Raw genomic sequence first — 23,041 nt, 5'->3', positions numbered from 1 at the left:
TCCCACCCTCGCTCGCTTCGGAGCTTCCCCCAGGAGCGGGAGGGGGGCCCAAGCTGGGGCTTCTGTACTGAGACTCTTTTGTACACCACAAACTTTTTGTATATTTTTAATTTTGCTGCAACATGAGATATTAAAAGTCATTTCAGTACATGCTGTTCGTGTCCTATTGTTTTGGCTATTCTGGGCCAGGGAAAGGAGGTAAGGAAAAAAGGGTTAAGAAAGAAGACTACCTTGGGCCACCGTCCCTGTGGCTTCTTTTGAGAAGACAGGCACCGGACTGGGAGAGGGCAGAACATTGCACAGACTTCCCTGTTGATTGACTAGAACCTTCATCAATCAACCAGCATCTCTGGGCCAGACTTCCTAGAGATTATCTCCAAACTCATTTTATAGATAAGCTGGGAGAGGGGGCAGATGGGGGCTGGGACTCTACTTGTCAAAAGTCACAGAATGTTTCCATGACAAAATCAGGACCCAGACTGAAGTTACCAACTCCACTAATGTGTGTTGAGTACTTCCTATGTGCCCAGCAAAGTTCTAGGAACAGTAAACAAGAAAGATAAGACAGGTATGATCCCCGTCTTCAAGGAGTTTATTTTCTATGGGACTTTGTCTCCAAGAAGTCCCCTACCTACCTCCAGGGTTTCCATTCTAATCCAGTTCTCCAACTTCAAAGAGCTCTAGAACCACTTGGGAGGAAAGGGGCTTGTTTCAAATGCAGATTTCTATCTCTTTAACCAGGGGAAGGAGAGCACAGACCAGGGACTCCATTTCAGAAGATCTCCAGGAGGTTCTGCAAGGAGGTCTGAAGAATTCTCTGGAACCAGTCCTTTAATCCTCCCACAAATCTGATCATGCCTTTTATTGCTTTAGAAAGCTCTATGGCTCCTCAGTGCCTTCAGGATAAAGGTTGACATTTTTGCCTAATGCTGACTTTCACAAACTGAGCTCCACATACCTCTTCAGCCTCATCTCCAACATTACCCAGCCTGGTCCACAGACCTTCCAAGCCACCCTCCTTCCTGCTTCTGTGAGACCCCTGTTTGCCACCAACATTCTTTCTTACCATCCTTCATGCACTAGAATCCCAATTTCCTAGGGGTCACCCTTCCAAGAACCCAAGGCTTGTTAACTCTAACCCCCTACCTGACCCCAGAGGGCAAGTCATGATTGGCTTAAGACAGTGGTTCTCAAAGTGTGAACTAGTAGCACCAGGGAACTTGTTCGAAATGCAGATTCTTGGGCCCACCCCAGAACTATTGAATCAGCAAGTATGTGGGTGGGGAGCAGCAATTTGTCAAACAGATTGACAAACCTCAGATAATTCTAATGCATATCCAAGTGTGTGAATCATTGATCTGAGATAATTCCCCTGAGTAGGGATTGGTGGGGACAGGGGCATGTGACCTGATGCTGGTGAAGCAGAGACTGCCCAGGGTCTCCTTTAGCCATGTTTCCCTTTTTCCATAAAGGAACTAAAAGTTCCAAGGCACCTGGCCACCTAGAAGAAAAAGACTACATTTCCCAATGTCCTTTGCAGCAAGGGTAGCCCTGAAACTGAGTTCTAGTTAATGAGATGGGAGCAGTAAAATTTTGTGCTGCTTTCTGGTTACTATACCGGCTGAGCACAGCTCTGGGGAGAGCCCTCTTGCAGGTGGAGTAAAACCACAGGATGGGAGACAGGCTCCATGACCCACACCTATAATCCCAGCAGCTCGGGAGGCTGAGGTTGGAGGATCTCCAGTTCAAAGCCAGCCTCAGCAAAAGCAAGGCACTAAGCAACTCAGTGAGACTCTGTCTCTAAATAAAATACAAAAAAGGACTGGGGATGTGGCTCGGTGGTCGAGTGCTTCTGGGTTCAATCCCTGGTACCAAAAAACAGCCCACAGGATGGCAGAGCAGTACTGAGGGAAGCACCTGGGTCGAGACACCAGTGCCTCGGAGAACAGCTCAACTTCCATCGGGCTTAGGGCACTGTTATTTGGGTCTTTGTTACAGTCAAAATATATGCTGGCTGATGCATCTGAATTGTTAATTCCTAAGAGATATCCTTTGAAGAGTCTGTGGGAAAGGTTTTCTTTTCAGACACACAATGTGAAACCCTCCATCTGTCTTGCACAATGGCTTCACCTCTGTATTACTCCCTGGTGGCCGTGGTCAGCTGTATTGGCTTGCTAGGGCCACCATGACAAAATTCTCAGACAAGGGGACTCAAACAGAAACGTATTTTCTCACAATTCTGGGAGTTAGAAGTCGAAGCCTCTCCCCTTGGCTTATAGCCAGCTGCCTCCTCTTCTCCCTCGGCCCCACGAGGTCTTTCCTCTGTTCACAAGCACCCCTGGCATCTCTTTGTACATCCCAATTTCCTTTTATAAGGACACTCCGTTTTGACTCAGTCATCTCTTTAAAGGCCCTATCTCCAAATTTTGGTCCATTCTGAGGTCATGGGCATCAGCACTTCAACACACAAATGGGGTCGGGGGATGCTCCGATTCCCGGAACACCAGCGAAGTAGAAAATACAAGGGACTCGATGTCATTATTGAGCTGCTGAATTAAAAAGCCCTGGAAGCATTCACTACCAGATGCCTTGCCTTGAGAGAGAATACATTTTTCTTCTAGTCTGAGCCACCTTTGGTTGGATTGTCTGTTCCTTGAAGCCAGAATCATCACGACTCAGGCACCATGTGCACGCTCAAGCTGTTCCCTCTGCCTGCAGCGTAACCTTCCTGCCATTCACCCTTCAAGGGTTGGCTGGGACCCCAGGAGCTCGCAGAACGGCCCCTGGTTCTGCCTTCCCTGAACGCGTTGCTGGCCTTGTAACGGGGTTCTTTGCTTAGGTGTCTCTCTCTAACCAGATCAGGGTTGGCATATGCACCTTGCACCTGCTGCCACGTGCCTGCCTCCCGCCATAGCAGGCATTGATAATCAATCCCTTTTTCCTGCTGGGAGCAGATCTGGTTTTTATAATCCTCTCCACAGCTCTCCAGGCAGCCTCTGCCAATCATCTGGAGATGAATCCTCTCTGCCACAGTTAAGTCTTTGAAAGCAGAGACTTTGTTTGGCTCATCTCGTTTTTTATTCACAAGCTAATTTTAATAATATATATTATCCTTGTGTGTTTCTGTTCCCGTTTTAGCCTGTAGCAGTCTCCCGAGGCAGGCACCAGTACCCTGTTTTTGACACAGGAGGATTCTGAAGCTCTGAGAGATGAAGTAACTTGTTCAAGGTCACTTACATTCAAACCTAGGTCCACCCGTCTCCAACCACTTTCCTGACATTTACTAAGCACTTCATCTGTTCCTGGCTCCAGGGTGTGTGCTACAGGGAATACAGAGATCATTTTCTATTTCTAGTGGTAATTCAAAACACTGCTTTTTTATTTTATCTAATTATGTGGTACTGGGGATTAAACACAGGAGTGCTCTACCACAGAACTACATCCCCAATCCTTTTTATTTTTCATTTTTTGAGACAAGGTCTTACTAAGTTGCTGAGGCTGGCCTTGAACTTGCCTCCTCCTGTCTCAGTCTCCTGAGTCACTAGGATTACAGGCCCATGTCACTGTGCCAGGTCAAACACTTTTTATTCGAGTTGAGATTCCCAACAGTTCAGGGATGTTTGGAGTTAGTCCAGGAATAATATAAGGTTCCATTTTATAGACAGGGTAACTGACGCCCAGAAAGAGCAACGGGCTTGCAAAAGTCAGTCACGGAAGTTTCCAGAGCAAGAGATCAACTTTCATGCCTGCTGTCACTCTGAAGGTGTTCATTCTGGACTGGTTCAAGGGGTTAAATTTTGATGTCCAGAGCAGGGTCAGGGATTGGCTGGCACATCCTGGCCTCTTCCTGTTGGTCTAGCGGGCTGAGTGGAGATCTCATTTCCTGTTTCTGGGAGGTGACTGGCAGGATGTCCGGGAGCAGGAGGGAGAACCATGAGGGCAGGCACTAAGCAGCCTGGGCCACTTCTCTTCCCTTAGGAGGACCCTGACGCTCCCTCCAACCAATAGTCACAGGGAGCACCCATGCTTTCAAAAAACCTTCCAGGGCTGAGGTGCGGCTCAGGGTAACGTGCTTGCCTAGCATGTGAGAGACCCTGGGTTCAATCTCCAACACTTAAACAATTAACACTCAAACAAACAACTAAAAAAAAAAAAAAAAAAAACTTCCAAAATAATGCACTGATACCTCCATCTTACAATTTCCAATCCCTTTCTCCTCTGGGCCTTGGGTCTTCCTGGCCATACCTCTGACTAAGCAGGACAGGGCCTCCAGGGTCCTGGTTCCCAATGCAAAGAGCAAGCTGTCCAGGGAAATGCAGCAAAGCAGTTCCTGAGCCTGGACCTCCAGAACCCTAGTGCCATGCAAGGTGAGGACGGGCCACTCAGAACCTTTCCAGTGTCCTTGGGGGTGGCGTGCAGGGGGCATAGGTTCTAGAGGCAAGAGACACTATAAATCCAAACCAGACAGAAGACCTGGGTCCTCTCATTCACTGGGTGGCCTTCTTGAGCCAGGCTCTGCCCTTGAGTGTCAGTTTTTAAACTCTGTACAATATGAATGATGGTAGCCCAACATGGTAAGGAACAGGTGACATGAAATACATAAAGGGCTCAGCACGGGAGTCGTGCCTCCCTAAGGTTCTCCCAAGAGATGCTCAAACAGCCCACAAGCCACAAATAAGCAAATGGTTAATTATTTTAGCAGTGCTGGAATTGAACCCAGGGCCTCATGCACACTAGGCAAGTGCTCTAACACTGAGTTACACCCTCAGTCCCAACAGTTAATATTTCTTGAACGCTTAATATGTGTTCTACCTTCTAAGTGCCTTTAATCCTTACAAGGTCACTTTGAGCTCAAACTACTATTATATCCATTATATAGATGGGAAAACTGAGGCAGAAGTGGTTAAGGAAATTGCCCAAGGTCATAACCCTAATAAGTGGCAAAGTCAGGGTTCAGACTCAGGCAGCCAGTCTCCAAATAGTGATGACTAATTTTTTTTTTATGATTAATATTTTTAATTTTTTTTTTCAGCACTGGGGATGGAACCCAGGTACTCGTGCATGCTGGGCAAGTGCTCTACCACCGAGTCACATCCCCAGTTCAGATTTTTTATCTCTCGACTTGCTTAGAGCACTCCCTCTCTTTTTCCACCCAGAGAAGGAGGCGAGGCTCACTCCCGATTTCTAGAGGAGGGGGCAGCAGGCTCTGAAAGGGGGAACTGGCTTGACTGGCAAAGGTCACACAGCAAGGTCGATAGCAGAAGTAGAACTGGAACTTAGAGTTTTCCAGATTTGGCTTCAAACTCGGGGGAATCTTCTCCAGTCTTACCCCACTGCCGAGCCCCTCCACAGCGTGCCTTCTGGCTGGAGGCCTTGAGCCTTTCTGCCTGACCTTCCAGCCTTCGGGGGTAGAGTCCCAAGGCTGTGTCCCCCACCGCCCGCCCCATCAGATGGGAGGGACAGGAAAACTGCAGTGCTGGTGGAGTTTCCGACCAGGCAGGAAAAAGAACAAAAGAACTGGGGGCGGAGTGGGCGGTAGGGGGTGGCTGGGAGGGTGACAGGAGTAGAGGGCCCTTCACCATGGAATATGAAGTCAAGAAAGGGAAGAAGGTAGGTGGGAGTTGGAGAGGGACACGGGGTAGAGCAATGTCCCTGAAGCCAGGAACGGGGGAGCCCGGGGGTGGGGATGGCAAGTGGCCTTCCGTCTTATTTGGAAGGACCGTCCTTTCTACCTTTGGCAGCCAGACATCTGGGCTCTGGACTCCCTTGCCTGTTTTTCTACCTGCGGTGGCCTCTGCCATCCCTGCACAGAGAGACAAGGAAACGTGCTTCCCCGGTGTTCTCGGTGGCTCCCTCCTCGGTCCCTCCACTTCAGAGGGAGGGACACAGTGGACCCATTCCCCTGCTCCCCCACCAACATGGCAGTTTTGTGCCAGCAGTTGCCATGGGGTGTCTCCTGCCTGCCCCCTGCGGTGTTTCTACCACACCTGCTGCTCCTTACCTTTGCACAAGCGCCAACTCCGAGGTCCCAGCCCTCCATCTTCGCCCCTTCCTGACTCAGAACTTTTCTAGTCTGCTTCTCTGGGCATCTCGTCTTCTTGGGGTTCAGGGAGCTCCTCAGATGCCAACTCCCACCCCACCCCCATCCACACAGAGCCCTCTTTCCCCAAGAAGCCTGGGTCAGAGGCATCCTAAAAGGCACCCATGTCATCACTGGGCCTCCAAACGTGTGTGTCCTCTCTTGGTTCATGTTGTTGTTGCTGTTGTTTGTTTTGTTGTGTTGTGGGTTTTTGTTGTTTTGTTTGGGTTCTGGGGATTGAACCCAGGAGTGCTTAATCATGAAGCCACATCCGCAGCCCTTTATATTTTTTTTTTTATTTTGAGACAGGGCCTCACTAAGTTGCTAAGGCTGGCCTTGAACTTGTGATCCTCCTGCCTCAGCCTCCCAAGCCGCTGGGATCATAGGCATGCGCCACTGCACCCAGCCGCTTCATTCTTTTGATAGATATTTACCTGTTGTGTCCCATAAATTGTGCCTGATGCTGGTGGGGATGCAGAGATGAGCAAAGTCAAATAAGGGCCCTGCTTACAGTCTAGTGGGACAAACAACTATTAATTTAAATTTAAAAAAAAGACAATGGATTGATTAACGTGAAATTGCATAAAAGGCTCCCTATTCAGTTCTAGGAGCGGGCAGGGCTGGAACATTCAGGATCACCTGCCCCGGGACACTCACCTATGTGGCATTGGAGGCCTGCCTGCCTTGTTCACGCCATAATCAGCCCCCAAAGAGACTGCACAGGGCTCCCCCAGGATCATTCCCACCCAGCCTTGGAAGCTTCCAGGTGTTTGCCCCTGCCGTGCCACCTGCTTGGAACCCCTTCTCCCTGGTACTTTGCTCTTGTTTCTCAGAACTTCCACACACCCCATGCGGGCTCCATGACATAGGTTCTAGAACCTAAGTGGGTATGCATCAGAATCACCTAGAGAGCTTGACAAAATTCAGATCATCGGGTCTCACCCCCAATTTCTGATCCAATAGGCCTGGGATGGGATCTGGGAATTTGCATTTCTAATAGCTCCCCAGGTGATACTGGCTGTGGGTCAGGCTCTGAGAACCACTGGCTACTGTGGGGTGCAGATTCTAGTATCCACATTCGCTGGTACCTTGTTAGAAATGCAGTCTAGGCCCCACCCCAGGTCTACTGAATCAGAACACACAGCACTGTACAGTCTGAGACTTGGGATTTTAGGTCCTTTATCACAAGCCCTGGAGGCAAGATCTGGGTCCAACCCCAATACCCAGTGCAGGGTCCATGAATGGATGCCTACTGAGCCAATAAGTAGATGAACACATGCACTTGACTTTGTATCCTGTTTACCCAAACTAGAATGTGGGCTCCTGAAGGCGGGGCTTGGTCCTTGCTCACCCTTGCTGTGGAAGCTAAGTAATCACACTGCATATTCTGCACCCTCATTGGGTTTCAGCTGGGTTGCCACTCAAACCACCCAGGGATGCTTTACAAATCCTGATGCCTGGATTCCAGTTCCAGAATTTCTGATTCTCATGGTTTGGGGTGTAGCCTGGTCACCTGCAGTTTTAGAAGCTGCCCAGGTAAAGGTAGAGAGAAGCCGGGGTAGGGACGGCTGCTCTGGGGTTGGATCTCACACTGGGTCACGCATCAGAATCATCGGAGGGCATGCCAAACCTCGATTGCTGGGCTTCCAGCGTGAGGTGGGGCTGGGGATCTGCATCTCTCTCAAGCTCCCAGGTGCCACCTTTGGTCCAGTAGCCACACACTGACAACTGCTGTCTGAGAGAAGTGCTCAGACTTTCTTGTAAGGTTTAGATTCTACTGTTCTGCACTGGGCCCCTGGAATGTGCACCTTAAACCTTGATCTAGGTCATTTTTGTACAGTTGCCTCTGAATTAGACTTAATTTACTTATTACTTATTTCTAACTTTTAAGGAAACACAGAGAATAACCTAACAAATACCTAAGTACCTAACACTGGGCCACACTGACTATTTTTCTGTATTTACCCCCATCTGGACCCAATCCTTAAACCTGGTTGGCAGGGACCATACCTTCACCTGGGTGATTAGAACGGAGGTTTCAGAGCTGAACTTCCCAGGGTGAAATACTGGTTCCACTGCTACTCGCTGGTGACTTTACCAGCTAACTTTCTGTCTGGGACTTCATTTCTCCATCTGTAAATTGGGAACCCTTTCTACAAAGTTTTCATGAAAATTAAATTTGCTCATATAAGTAAAACGGTGAACAAGGTAAGTGCTTGTTGAAGCCATTATTACTGTTATTACTGTTTTTTCCCCCTGTCTCCCCCAGGGCTTTGTGTCCCCCATTCGAAGGCTGGTGTTCCCCAAGGCTGCACGCCGTGCAGCCTTTCGGACCAGTGTGAGCCGCCGGCCCCTGCACTCAATGCCCCTTTATCCCCCCGACTACCTCATCGACCCCCAGATTCTGCTGTGTGACTACCTGGAGAAAGAGGTCAAGGTGAGTGTGGGATGAGAAGGGACAGGAGCAGCCTTGGGGTCAGAAGAGACATTTCTGTTCCCTACACCAGCCCCTGACCAGTTGCGGTTCATGGGAAGCCGGCCTGGGTTCATGTTAACCTGGCCCCTGCATTACACTGTGCACCCTCAGCAAGTGACCTCCTTCCACTGAGCACCTGTGTTCCCATCACAACATGGGCTCCTAACCTACTCTCAGGGGAGAGCGACTGGGAGAGGGTTCCCTGCTCTGGAAAGTTCTATTTTCCCATGAGCTTTCACTACAATGACTTTGTGGTTACTCTGATAGTGTCCAGGTTAAGAGCAAGCCACAAAGGACTCTGACTACCTAGAGGTTTTGCTTTTATTTCCAGGATACCATGAAGGAGCAGTAGGGGATCCTGATTTAGCCAGAGAAGACTGCTAAGGGATAGAGTTGCAGATTTAGCAAACAGGCCACCTAGTTAAATTTGAAATTCAGATAAGCAATGAATACTTTTTTAGCATAAACATGTCCCAAATATTGTACATACTACACATACAAAAAAAACCTAAAAACAAAATTCTTGTTGATATGAAATTCAAATTTAAGTGTCATTTTTGTACTTTATCTGCCATATATATTTTATCTGGAAATCCTATATAGAGGGAAAAGCTAACCAATAAATATACTTAAAAACTGGAGACTAAAATTTCAGAGACAATAAAAAGAAGAGGGAAAGTTTGGTGGAATTCACCTAGAAGAATACAACTAAAAATAATGAAAAAAATAATTCTCATATTCAATAACATTTAAGTGATAATGTTCAGTTACACTTAAGAATGAATGGAACCAATTAGAACAAAATTTTAAGAAGAATGAATGGAGAATTAATATGTTGATCCGAAGCATCATTTTTCTTTTTTGTGGACAAGGGTACTGGGTATTGACCCCAGGGGCGTTCTACCACTGAGCTACATCCCAGTCCTTTTTATTTTGAGTTTTTTTTTTCTGTTTCTTTTGTTGTGTTTATGTGCACTGGAGATGGATCCAGGAGCGCTCTGCCACTGATCTACATCCCCAGTCCTTTTCAAAATTCTTATTTTGAGACAGGGTCTCACTAAATTGTTCAGGCTGGCCTCAAACTTACGGTCCTCCTGCCTCAGTCTGCTAAGAAGTGAGGATTACAGGCAGGCACCACTTTGCTTGGTAGAACATCACTTTTCTGACAAAATGATATACTAATCTGATATTCTTTCCTTTTCATTTGACTTCTGTAACGGAATCGTAAAGAGGACAAGTAATTTGTAATCCATTTGGCAATGAGGTTGGAGGTGGAGACAGTCACTCAGGCTACAAGGAAATTCACAGGGGGTCAGTTCTTTCAAGCTACCAGAGTGGAGGCCAAGGGTGTAGTTCAAAGGTAGAGGGCTTCATCAGAGTCCCTGGGTTCCCAGGCCAGCACTGAAAAAAACAAAGAAAGCTATAATAATGACTTTTGCTTCTTTACAGAACCTTATAGCAAAATGACTGTGTTAAGGCAATATCAGCTAGCATTTGAGAGTGTGGGGTCTGGAATGTGGAGTCCAGTCTTGCCTTTTCTAGCAGTATAAACCTGTGTAGGTATTTCTTTTCTTTTCTCTTCTCTTCTCTTCTCTTCTCTTCTCTTCTCTTCTCTTCTTTCTCTCTCTCTCTCTCTCTCTCTCTCTCTCTCTCTCTCTCTCTCTCTCTCTCTCTCTCTCTCTCTCTCTCTCGCTGGGATTGAACCCAGGGCCTCACACATGCTAGGTAAGTGCTCTCCCATTGAACTACATCCCCAGCCCTCTGGGCAGGAATTTTAGCCACGTTTTCATCCTTAAAAGTGAGGATGAATGAGTGAACCATAAAGCCCTCAGAACTGTGCCTGGCTTCTATGATGGGTTCAATAAAATTTATTATCAGGTTATTATTAATGTAGATATTTTCATCCCAGCCTATTTCATTGTGTCAACGAGGAGGCCAGGGTCCTCCAAGGCTTCAGAGTGACCTCTATACCCCATTTTCCACCCAGTTCCTGGGCCACCTCACCTGGGTGACTTCCTCACTCAACCCCTCCAGCCGGGATGAACTCCTGCAGCTTCGGGACACCGCCAGGGTGAGGCTCTGGGGAGGAAGGAGGGCAGGGTCTCCCAGGTCCCCTTCTCCTTCTCCACCCTCCCCGCCCTGGGGACTTAGACGATCTGCTATCCCTGCAGCAGCTGAAGGAACTGCCGCTGAAGACCACGGCGGAGCAGGACAGCATCTTGAGTCTGTCGGCCCGCTGCCTGCTGCTCACCTGGCGCGACAACGAGGAGCTCATTCTGCGCATCCCGACACACGAGATCGCCGCCGCTTCCTACCTACAGGACGACGCGCTGCACTTGCTAGTGCTTAAGACCGGTACAGCATGCAGGACCCTGCGCCGGAGGACCGAGAGAGAGGGCAGAGAGAGAAAGGGCCTAACTTCTAGTCCTGGGAATGGGCGTGACCTGCGGCAGGGCTGGAGCTTGAGGTTGGGAGAGCGGTTTATGGAAAAGGCCTGATCACAACACCCTGAGACTAGCGGCAGGCGGAAGAGGCCGTATGCAAGTAGACCGAGCCCGAGGTTGAGTGACAGTGGGCCCGACCGGCTTTCCTGATGCCAGCTGGTGGAGCCGTGGAAGGGTGGAGAGGTCGGAAACCTGAGACCAGGGCAGGGCCCTAAGTTAAAGCGAGTGAGGAAAGGGAGTGTGACCACAGGTCTGCATCCACGGGTTAGGAGAGCCTTCCGACCTGAGGGCGGGCCACGTGCGGGGGCGGAGCTAGCGGCTGGTGAACCGGTGGAAGGTGTCGCACAACCAGGGGCGAGGCGGGGCCAGGGGCGAGGCCAGGGGCGGGGCCGAGGACCCGAGAGAACTCAGAGTCGGTGTCGCGGCGGGCGGGGGCGGTGTTAAAACCAGGGACGTGGTCAGAATTAAGGGCACAGTAAAGAGGCAGGGAACAGCTCGGCCACCACCCTCAAGTCAGAAGGCAGATCTGAGTCCAGGGCGTTGGGGTGAGGTGAGGAGGGTAGGAAAGACCTGACCACCACCCCTAGGCCAGGGGTGGAGTCAAAACCAGGGGAGGAGTCAGAGACCAAGCGCAGGGCGCCGAGTGCAGAGTGAGGTACCGGAGGGCTGTACTGCCGGGTGGACCTGGGGCCAGGTATGCTGGGCCAGGGACACCCGACTCCAGAGCGGCCGGGGAGATCCTCCAGATGGCCTCGGGAGGGGTCCCTTAGCCGCGATCTCCTGCAGCTGACCGCCCCGGCCTCTCCTAGGTCTGGGCGTGGACCCGGTGCCGGCCGGCGTGGACGCTAGCCCAGGCGGTGCGGGACGCGACCCGGGCCCGCCGGGCGCAGCGCCCGAGAAGCGGCGGGTGGGCACCGCGGAGCGGCGCCACACCATCTGCAGCCTGGACTGGCGGATGGCGTGGGGCGGGGGCGCGAGCGCCGAGGCCCGGGCGGGGGGCGGCGGCGGAGGCAGCCTGGAGCGCCAGCGCGCCGGGCCTCGGGCGTCCGGCAGCTGGGAGCGGCGGCAGACGTTCAGCGGCAGCTGGGAGCGGCGACACGCGGGCGGCGGCGGCGGCGCGGGCAAGCCGGGCGGCAGCTGGGAGCGGAGGCAGGCGGGCAGCGGCGGGGGCAGCTGGGAGCGGCGCCACCCCGGCCCCAACCCTCTGGACCCTCAGGACCCCAGCCCCGATGCCTACTGCAACCTTGTCATCCTGGCTGTGGCCAACAGGGTGAGCCTGAGGGCACCTAGTGCCTTGCCTGGGGAACACTGTTCCCGCCCACCCCGCCTCTTTCACAAGGTTCCTGGGGTCTGCCTTTTCCTTCCTGCAGTCCCACCCAGGACTTAAGCGTGCCCATGACGCCAACCTTGTACCCTCTGGGACACCTCTCCCTGGGTCCCCCAGTGGAACTAAAACTCAAAACGGTCAGTAGACTTGATCGTAACCCCCTCCTCCAGACCTGTTTCTACTCCAGTATGGTCAATGTCACCACCGCCACAGTAACAATCACGAGGACACTAAGACCAGCAGGAGTGGAGTGCCAACCCGTGGCAGATGGGGGTTGGCATCAGCATTTAAATTTCACAGCAATATTTAGAGGCAAATAATATACCTTTTCCCATTCTGTAGGGAAGGAAACAGATCCAGAGATAAGGTAACCAATGCGAGGTTTCAGGGGAAGCAGATGGTGACTTCAAGATTCAAACTCAGGAAGTTCAGAGTGGGTAGAGTAATGCACGTGGAGAGCAAGACAGAAGACATGCCTGCCATTCTTGCCTTCCCACCAATCTCCCTCATTCTTCAGATTCACCCTTGCTCTTATTCATTTGACCGTGTTTATTGAGTGCCAGCTGTGTGCTAGGCACTGGGCGAGGTGCTATGGATGCAGAGGTGGGAGAGCCATTTGGTGCCCTCCCTTAGCAGCATGCAGCCTAGCTGGCACCTTCTAAGCTTTCCTCTGTCTCAGGGCTTCCAGCTCCTTGCTCCCTCTATATAAACAGCAGTGAAAAACCAGAGGGAGAGGGGAACAGTCACCAGGAAACTCCACCACCAGCAGATTCCCTCCCCTTGGGACATCTCACTTGGGTCCGCTCTATGCATTCTTCTGGTTTTCCTCCTGCCTCTCTGGCTCCTTCTCCAGAGCTAGTTCCCCCTCTTCTCTGCAACCTCTGAAAGTTGGAGTGCCTCCGGCATCATCCTGGATCTTCTTTCCTTAGCCACACTCATTTATAGGTGACCTGTAGTCTCACTGCATGTGTATATGTACCTGTGTTTGTAGTACTGGGAATTAAACCCAGGGCCTTACACCTGGTATTCAAGAGCTCTACCACAGAGCTACCTCTCCAGGTTTTTTTTTTTTTTTTTCTTTTCTTTTTTAACTTTTTATTTCAAGACAGGTTCCTGCTAAGTTGCTAAAGTTGGCCTTGAACTTGAGATGCTCCTGCCTCAGTCTCCCAAGTAGCTTGGATTGCAGGCATGCACCACTAAGCCCACCTGGTCTCCTCACTTTTAAAACACTGGGACCCCTGTAATTTCATCTGTCACCAAATCTCTATTCAGTCTCTCCATTCCAAGGTCTAGTGACCATCTAAGCCTAACACATCCAAACCTGAGCTTTGGATCTTCTCCCCCAAACCTGAGGCTCCTTGACCTCCCTTGTCTTGGTGAATGGCAGCTCCATCTTTCTGTTGCTCAGGCTGAAACCTTGCAGTGGTCCCTGGCTTCTCTTTCCCTCCCTCCCTCCTCTCTCCTTCACACACTCTCACACCCTGTATACTCTGTCAATAAATCCTATTGGCCCTATTTTTCAAATATAACCAAAACCCATTTCTGCATCTTCCCTTGTCCCCCCCAGGCCCACATTCCATCATCTCTCACTGGAATCATGCTGTCACCCCATCACTGACTCAGCCCTTTCTTATAGTCTGTTTCCCTACAAAATCAGAGCAGTCCTGTTAACACTTAAGTCACATCATACCACTGCTCAAAATCTTCCAGCGGCCCCTCCTTTCACTCGGAGTAAAAGTCAACATCCTTATAATTGCTTATAAGGCCATCCAAGCTCCAGCCGTGGACCCCATGGTTCACCTCTTTCTACCCCCACCCCATACTTCATTCCACTCTAGCCAAACTGACCTTCTTGTAGAGTGCAAGAGACCTGTGTGTTCTGGCTGGCTCTCTGTGGTCCCCCTGGTACCTAGACCCATGCCTGGCACATAATAAGTGCATACTAAATACCAACTGGCTGAATGAATAAATGAATGCATCTTACATTATACCTCGCCACAGGGACTAAGGAGGAAATAAGCAGATTGCAGGGATAGAGAATGGGGGAGGGGACCCATTTTCAATTGGGAAAGTGAGTTTGTGCTTTTCAAACTGAAGGGTGAGGAAGAGGAAGGAGTTGGCAGAGTGAAGGGCCTGGAAATCAGGTTCCCCAGGGAGGCAACAGGATTCCCTGCCTACCCCACCAGCCTCTGGGGATTTTAGGGTACAGGGCCTGACCCAAGGCTCGCCACATAGTAGGATGAAATGAGAACTTGTGGAATGAGTAAATGAATAAGAGTGGCTTTCCAAGGGTGTCTGAGCCTCTGGCCTCCTTTCGAGGCATTGTGGGACCTAAGAGGGTAGAGTTAGAGGCAAGAGCCACATGTGCTACCAGTTTTATCTACTGTCACAGACCTGTCCTCTGAGCCAGGCAAATCACTGACCCACTACAAGTATTTTTTTTTTTTTTTTTTTTTTTTTTTTTTTTTTTTTTTGCGGTGCTGGGGATTGAACCCAGGGCCTTGTTGTGCATGTGAGGCAAGCACTCTACCAACTGAGCTATTCCCCAGCCCCCACTCTAAGTCTTAATGTCTTAACTATAAAATAAGGATCCTCTCTGCCCTGACATTTTGTAGGGTCATCGTCAGGATCGATCCCAGTTTAATGATTAGTAATCCCTCATAACCCCCAAATGCTAACCTGAGTTATATTTGAATGTACACCTTGGACTTTTTAGAGACACAAAATAGAAAATAACTGCAAGAGGAGATTCTGTCTGCATTAGTTATTGCTTCTTTTGTGTCTCTTACTTAAGAACATAAAGATGTGAATTCCTCTTCAAAGAATGTGCACTTTCAAAGAGGTTTTACCCGAGAACTTGAACTCTTTCCTCCTACCAGAGAACAAAGTTTATATATTCATCCTACTTTAATTTTTGCACCAAGTAATAGGAAGCTCACATCTAAAGATAGCATCCAGTAGTAGTGACTATGTTAAGGCTAAAATCTTGATACTTTTAATAGCTCCTCCTAGTAGGTACTAGGAGACCTGAGTTCTAATCCCAACTAATACTTCTCTCTGAACTTCAAATTTTATACCTGTATATTAAGTTAAAATAGGCCTTATTTTATTAATATTATTATCATTATTATTATTATTATTATCATTACTATTTTGGTACTGGGTACTGAACCCAGGAGAAGTTTACCACAGAGCTACAAGCATGGTCCCATTATTATTATTATTATTATTAATATTATTATTTGAGATAGGGTCTCACTAAGTTGCTAAGTGTCTCACTAAGTTGCTCAGGCTAACCCCCAACCTGCAATCCTCCTGCCTCAGCCTCCTGATTTGCTGGGATCACCAGCATGTTCCACTTTGTCTGGCAAATTAGGGCTTCCTTTAGATAAGTTTCAGGACTCCTATAAATTTGGAATACATTTTTCATGGCAGAGAAGTCAGAGTTCTCTAGATTCTATAAAGGAGTCATGAGGCCCAGAGAGTAGTCATATAATTTTGATGGGAAATACCTCTGAGGTTGATTTAAAAGGGCCCACAGCCATGTGCCTCTGAGCCTGCTCACAGTGTCTGAGGAGGCGACACCTGGTGACGGGTGAAGGCCTGAGATCTGCTCCTCTTCCCTGGACCAGGATGCTGCCGAGGAGTCCTGTGCACTCATCTGTCAGGTCTTCCAGATCATCTACGGAGACCAGAGCATCGAGTGTGTAGACCGGGCTGGTTACCACTACACGTCCACACCTGACCGACCGTGGCTCTGCAGCCGCAGTGAGTACCCGAATCCCTGGGCTCCCTTCTGTGGAGCATCCTCAGAGGCAGGGAAGGAAGGATGACCTAGGACTTAGGGTTACTGAGGCCTTTCTGGATCCTAATCTCTACCAAAATTACAGTGTCCCCTTAATATGTAGATAAAATAAAATTTTGATCTTCATGACGACTTCAAACCTAAGGTCATCCAACAAAGATGCTCAGATTGCCAAATTCAGACTGAGCTCCTCACACTTGAACTTGTCTCTTTTGCTTTGGATCTGTGCCAAAACCTAAGCACACAAATTGTCTTTCTGAACTTTCCCATCCCACTTGGCTCCTAAATCAAAACCAGTATTTCCAGATGGGTCCTTGGATGCAGTCAAGGGATGAAATGAGAATGAGATTAACAGAGGCATTTATTGATCACCGACGATCAAGTTAATATTCAGGTGTCAAATCTTATTCAATCCTCATAGCAACTTGTCTACCCTACTGGCCTGGCACAGGACAGGTTCCATCACAGAAGGTCAAGGGGGATTCTCTGAATGGATATAAGAACTCTCTGGGGCCTTAGGGTTCCAGTTTTATAGATGAGGACACTGAGGCTCAGAAGAGGCAGTAGTAAATTGCGGAAGGTGACATAGCGCTCAGAGTCAGGATTCGAACCCAGATCTGTGGGATTCCAAAGCTTTTATCTACACAGCCTCCCTCCCCAAGGCCGTTAGGTGAACTCCTGCCACAGCCCCCTGCAGTGTGGTCCCTGTCTGCATAGCTCCAGCGACAGGACGCTGGCTCTTTTCTTCCGAAGTCCCTCCCGTCCCCGGGAGCTGGGACAGCTCTCAACTCTCCCAGGGATGATAGGCAAGCGAATGAGATCATTCAACAATCATTCAGCAGATTCGTTCATTCCACAAATGTTCCTGAGCACCTACCCTGTCAGATCCAGTGAGGCGAATACACTGATGGACAAAACCAGAGGTGGCCCTGCCTTCTGGAAGCTTCGTGGCCAAGGCAGGCTGACAGTAATCAAATAACTGTATAACCAGAGACAGTGCAGTGAGAATAGGAACGAGGAACCAGCCTCACTGAGAAGTGGCACTGAGTGAGCTCAGAGCAGAGGCGAGGGAGGTGGGACGGCCCGCTGGGAAGAGGCATGCTCTCTGTAAATAGTGCTGTTTTCCTCTGACCATCCTGACTTCCTTCTCCCTCCTAAAATTCTTCTTGTCTTGCCTCAAACACACGGTTCACAAACACCCCCACCTGTCCCTTCACCTGCTCTTCCCAGGCCCCAGGAGGCAGGCAGGAAGGGGCCCTGACTAGGGAGTGAGTTGCCCAGGGGAAGCAGGGATCATGGTGCCACTTTGCCACTCTGACAGTCCCCTGTGTCTGGTCCAGGTGACAGCTGCCGGACAGATGGGACTTATGCCTACGACGCGGACTTCAGCTGCTGCAGCTCCTTGTGGGTACCACCCTCGTTGGGGACTTCACTCTTGCTACCCTGCCCCCACACAAACAAGGTCACTCCTCTGAGAGGGTAGGAGAAGTTGACCCAACCTTAATTTGTGTCGAGATGCAGGTCCCTGAGGGGGAGGTAATCTGAGCCCTAGGCTCTGGTGCGTTCATAGCATCCAGGGGACACCACAACCCAGACCTGGATTCACAGAGACCTGCAGCTCTCTCCCACTTATCCAGAAATGGTGGCCTGTAAGGTCCAAAATCACAGCTAAAGCCAGAAATAATTTTAGTTTACTCTAGTTTGGGGTCCGTGTCATTAAAAGCCCTGAAAGAAAATAGAACTTTTTTTTTTTCTTGCATTTTACACAGAATAGAGCAGGAATTCAGGGCCTCGTGGTCTTTCAGGGACCCAGGCTCTTCTTTTCCTGCCATACCCTCCTTAGTGCTTGCTTCCACCCTCAGGGTCACCTCATGGATCAGTATAGTGGTTGTTGCTCCAGCCATCACAATAGCAGGCTAGAGGCCTCTTTAAAAAGTTCTGCTGTTTCCCACTCAGCAATTTCTGCTTACATCTTATTGGTCTCTTATTGGTCACATGGTCATTACATTGTCTACAAGCATGCCTGGAACATGAAGGACTTAAAGGAATTTTAGCTGGGGACGTTGCCCAGGGTTCTATTTTGGGTGACTAATCCTCCCAGTTTGTTCGGGAACGCAGGGTTTCCCAGGATATGGGATTTTCAGTGATAGAAGAGCGTCCTGGGAAAATCCATGTGAGCTGGTTACTCTAGTGATGTCACTAAGGGCTTTGGGGCGGTGAGGCATGGTCCTTGCCAGTAGTATATGCCCTTCTTGTTCTTCCTTTTTAGTGGCAAAAGATTGGCCTTAAGTTTCTGTACCCTTAGGCTAGTCCACCAACAACCTGATTCTTCTGCAGATGAAAATCATGGTGATGACTAACATTTTTTGAGCTTGCTGTGTGCCAAATGCTATAATGCACACCACTATTTTTGAGTGGCTACATAGTAACATTGTAGCAGTTACTATTTATTTATTCCATACAGTCCATGATTCCAAATACTTTGCAAATATGAATTGCTCTAATTCTTGACACGGGTTTCATCATCCCACTTTACAGATGGAGAAAACTAAGGAAAAGGGAAATCAAGTTTAGTTTTCCAAGGGTGAAGCACCTAGTAAGCGGTGGCCCTGGGATATGAACACAGGAGTCCACACCCTTAACCAGGAAGCTTTACTGCCTCACTGGAGGTAATAATGCTAGGTGGTTCTAGAACGATTTAGAGACGAGGGTTGACATTTTTTATGAGACCATAGTCAGTGAGTACCTTCTACATGCCAGGCACTGTACTATGTGCTGGAGAGATAGCAGGAAAGAAGACAGAGGGCAAGACCCATGCCTGGCACACAGTAGGTACTCAAAAAGAAGAAAACCAAAGCCCCTGCTCTTGCCAAGGTTTCAATCCAGCACAGGAGGCAGTGGTGAGCGTTAATGGTGATAAGCACTGAAGAGAAGCCAGGTAGGAGAGGTCAAGGGGACCACAGTCACCTGGGGAGGCAGGAAGGCCTTGTAGAGCTGATGGCACCGGAACCAGGACCTGGAGGATGAGGGGGGGCGTGTTCCGGGTAGAGGGAAGGGCAAGTGCAAGGATTCCACACAGAATAAAGCTCGGGGAGTTGGCTAAGCAGACAAAAGGTCACTGTGCTATGGCAGAGGGTGTGGGGAGACGGTGGTCAGGGGGGATGTTTGGCAGAAGATCTGGAAAGGGTCTAACTTGGTTTTGCGGGGGATCGTGGAAGGTCTTCCTGAGTAGGCAACATTTGGGATCAAAGGATGAATAAAAGTGAGCTTGGCACATGCCTGTAATCCCAGCTGCTCCGAAGGCTGAGTCAGGAGGAGCCCGAAATTCGAGGCCAGACTTAGCAACTTAGCAGGACTCTGCCTCAGAATAAAATTTTAAAATAGCACTGGGAGTGTAGCTCAGTGGTAGAGCACCCCTGAGTTCAATCCCCAGTAGCTCCCCTGCCCCCCAAAAAAGAGCTTGAGCAAAATAAGGGGAAGAGAAGCATTCCAGGCAGAGGGAAGAGCTTGTGCAAAGGCCCAGAGGTCAAGAGGTATTTGGAGTATTAAATTAGAAGGAGAAGGTTGGGTGAGAATGCAAAAGAGCAAGAGGGAACAAAGTGAGGGACAAGGCTGGAGAGGGACAAGGCCAGAGGTCAAGTCATGCAGTGCCTTGGAAGCCAAAATGAGGTCTAGGATGAGGCGGCAGGCCCACAGCAGTGATGGCCAAGCCCACTCACCTGAAGCGTACCCCAGGGAGAGGAGCCAGTGCAGGCAAGTGAAGGCCCCTTTCCTCCTGTCCCCACAGCAATGGCTCCCAGGACACATTTGAAGCATGTTACAGCGGCACGTCCACTCCTTCTTTCCATGGTTCCCACTGCAGTGGCAGTGACCACAGCGGCCTGAGCCTCGAGCAGTTGCAAGATTACATGGTCACGGTGAGCGGGGGCAGGCCCTGGGACAGCACAGGCCAGGCAGGAGGCTGGAGTCCACGCAGGTGCGTTTCAGAACCACGCACCGTCCTGGACGTACCGAAGCCTGAGACCTGAGAGGTCAGGGAGAAAGAGGAGTAAACTGAGGCCATCTTGTGAAAGGGCTTGACTCACGTCAGTCAGCATTAATTGAGTGTTTACTGTATGCCAGACGCTATTCTAGCACCTTCAACAACCCAGAGAGAGGTACCATCCTCCTACTCAGTTGCAGAGGGGGAAGGCACGTGGTGGAGGCTAGGACCTACCCGAGATCACAGGAGTCACCCAAGGGGCTAGGATTTGGACTCAGGCAGCTTGAGTCTGCGGCCCATCCTTAGATGTAGTCCAACAGGGCTGGTGTGCCCTGAGTAGGTCATGAAAGGATTTGGGGGACGGGCTCTGGCTCTTTCAGGCAAGGGTTGGGTGGGCTGCTCTCTGGGACCGATCTCCAAGGGTGTCCTCTGCAGCTGCGGAGCAAGCTGGGCCCCCCTGAGATCCAGCAGTTTGCACTGCTGCTGCGGGAGTACCGGCTGGGCCTGCCCATCCAGGACTACTGTGCCGGCCTGCTGAAGCTCTACGGAGACCGGCGCAAGTTCCTCCTCCTCGGTGAGCCCCTGACCCGCCCAGGCGTTGGTGAGGCTCCTGTTTGGCCCTTGCCATTAGCAATCCAGCACTGGCCTTGGAATATTTTCTCATCCTTCAGTCTCTGGTCAGACCAAGGTCTTGAGATCAGAGGGTAGACAAGAAGACCGAGGTGCAGAGAAGGGAAGGGACTTGAGACAGAGCCAGGAAATGGCTGATAAAAACAGGGTCCTGGTAAAGCTGTGTTATCTTTGGAGCAAAGCTAGTGGAGGGAGCTCTCATGAGAAAGCTAAGGCTCTGAGGGACTAAGAAACTCATCTGGAGTCATACGGTTAGTAAGGATGGCTAAAAACAACAGGAATACTAATACTGATAAGCTACGGTTTGGCAGTTACTGTGTGCCACGAATATCTTGGGTTTTTTTTTTTTTTTTTTTTTTTTTCCTGATGGACCTTTATTTAATGAATTAATTTATATGTGGTGCTGAGGACCGAACCCAGTGCCTCATTCATGCTAGGCAAGAGCTCTACCACTGAGCCACAACCCAGTACAAGCCAAATATCTTCTTGAAAGCCCCCAGTTCTGGGAACTAGATGCTATGATATGTTCCCATTTAGCAGGTGCAGAAAGTGAGACTCAGAGTAGTTATTTAATCAAACTCATGTAGCTACACATGGGAATATAACAATAAAAATATGTTATTATTAATAATATATCAAGCAAGTTAATATATACAGTGGGCATTGACTGCGTGCTGAGCATTTCATCATATCTGCTCAGAGCTAAGGAACCTGGGCAAAGCCACACAGCCAGTGAGTGGCAGGGATCTCAACTTAGATCTCCAGGGAGGGAGCATCCTCGTGGGAGTGGAAGTGGCTGAGCCCCGTGAATCACTGTGCCCCGCGGCCTGCAGGGATGCGGCCCTTCATCCCGGACCAGGACATCGGTTACTTTGAGGGCTTCCTGGAGAGCGTGGGCATCCGGGAGGGCGGCATCCTCACCGACAGCTTCGGCCGCATCAAGCGCAGTATGAGCTCCACGTCGGCGTCCGCGGTGCGCAGCTACGATGGTGCAGCCCAGCGGCCGGAGGCGCAGGCCTTCCACAGGCTGCTGACCGACATCACGCACGACATCGAGGCTCTGGCCCCAGACGACGACGATGATGACGACGATGATGACGATGAGTCCAGGGGTGGAGGCGATGCTACTGAAGACAACTACCTGTAGCCTCTGCCCAGGTAGAAGGAGTGGAAGGGGTGACCCCACAGCCGGCCCCTGAATCTCCCTCACGCTTGGTGCGCGACCCCACCCCCCAGGACCCCTAGTCACACCCTGGCCACAGGTCTCCACTGCGCGGGTTTCCATCCCTGCCTTCGGGGCTCAGGTCCCTGCAGTACCCAGAATTTCCTGCAGGGGGCGTGCGAAGCTGCATCCTAAAGCACCAGAGAGTCTCCCAGGGTTTGGCGGGCGCCTCTCCCATGGGCAGCGGCCCTACTTTGTCCCACTGTCCCTGGGGGCGCAGCTCCAGGACACCCTTTCCTTCTCGGGACTTGCGACTCTGCAGCTCTCTGGAGGCTGTGGGATAAAGAGTAGCGCCACCTGCTGGCAGACTGAGAAAAGAATATCCAGTTCACTGCCAGCACCACCACCCCACCAACAAAAGAAAAGAAAAAAGAAGAGAAAAGAAAGAAAGAGAGAGAGAGAGAAGAAAGAAAAGAAAGGAAGGGAGGAAAAAAGAAAGAAAGAGAAAGAAAGAAAGAAAAAAAGAAAGAAAGAAAGAAAGAAAGAAAGAAAGAAAGAAAGAGAAAGAAAGAAGAAAGAAAGAAAAAGAAAGAAAGCAAGCTAGCTCAGAGACCTCTGTCCAATTTTACTGACTGGGAAACTGAGATCCAAAAAAGTGTGGGACTCTCCTGATCCTCCTTAGGTATCACCTCCCTTTTTTCATCTCTGTAATCATGTCAGCCCTAATATTTTTACAGAGGTTGGTGAAGGTCAAGACCTTAGCACTGGGCCTAGCACATGATAGGCACTCAATAAATGCTGTTCCCTTCCACATGGAACACCTTCTGACTCAGTTTACCTGTCTTGCCTGGGAGCAATGGGGTGGGAACTGAGGTGGGGGAGATGTTAAGAAGACTGTCGGGGAGCTCCATTTGGTTGGGGAAGAAACAGGATTCTCCCTTTGCAACTCTCTTACAGCCTGGCTCTGTGCCTAAACCCTAGACCAAAAAACAGCCAAAACTCTGCAAACCACCATCCTGGAGTCTGGGAAAGTCAAATCTGGAGACAGGGCTAGAAGACCTAGAGAAATCAAGATAAGGCTAGTGCTCTGCACAGCTTCAGTAAGGTCTGGGAGGCTTGAGAGGAGGCCAGAAACT

General features: G+C 49.9%; 1 protein-coding gene across 3 annotated transcripts; it reads left to right on the top strand.

The window, feature by feature from the left end:
• Nucleotides 1-5,543: 5,543 nt before the first annotated feature.
• On the top strand, nucleotides 5,544-22,716 carry Ccm2l (CCM2 like scaffold protein). 3 transcript variants are annotated; one of them, XM_047540160.1, is made up of 10 exons: nucleotides 5,544-5,610; nucleotides 8,349-8,516; nucleotides 10,543-10,626; nucleotides 10,730-10,910; nucleotides 11,809-12,269; nucleotides 15,959-16,094; nucleotides 17,472-17,535; nucleotides 19,919-20,048; nucleotides 20,549-20,687; nucleotides 21,577-22,716. In XM_047540160.1, the coding sequence occupies exons 1-10, from the start codon at nucleotides 5,581-5,583 to the stop codon at nucleotides 21,888-21,890; spliced, it is 1,707 nt and encodes a 568-aa protein (XP_047396116.1). In that variant the 5' UTR covers nucleotides 5,544-5,580; the 3' UTR covers nucleotides 21,891-22,716. The 3 variants fall into 3 exon arrangements, with proteins under 3 accessions (XP_047396116.1, XP_047396115.1, XP_047396117.1); XM_047540159.1 differs by having other exon boundaries at nucleotides 10,727-10,910; XM_047540161.1 differs by lacking the exon at nucleotides 5,544-5,610 and adding an exon at nucleotides 6,688-6,890 and having other exon boundaries at nucleotides 10,727-10,910.
• The last annotated feature ends 325 nt before the right edge of the window (nucleotides 22,717-23,041 follow it).

The sequence above is a fragment of the Sciurus carolinensis genome, chromosome 2 (assembly GCF_902686445.1).
Source record: "Sciurus carolinensis chromosome 2, mSciCar1.2, whole genome shotgun sequence".
NCBI lineage: Eukaryota > Metazoa > Chordata > Mammalia > Rodentia > Sciuridae > Sciurus > Sciurus carolinensis.
The sequence above is the reverse complement of the archived record's forward strand: the minus strand, read 5'-3'. Positions and strand labels throughout refer to the sequence as shown.

Bases quoted from the DNA above. Each gene is read 5' to 3' on its own strand.
- Ccm2l (XM_047540159.1), top strand. From the start codon at position 5,581: ATGGAATATGAAGTCAAGAAAGGGAAGAAG. The intron at 16,095-17,471 runs GTGAGTACCCGA...TGTCTGGTCCAG, and splicing joins ACCGTGGCTCTGCAGCCGCA to GTGACAGCTGCCGGACAGAT. The intron at 17,536-19,918 runs GTGGGTACCACC...CTGTCCCCACAG, and splicing joins TTCAGCTGCTGCAGCTCCTT to CAATGGCTCCCAGGACACAT.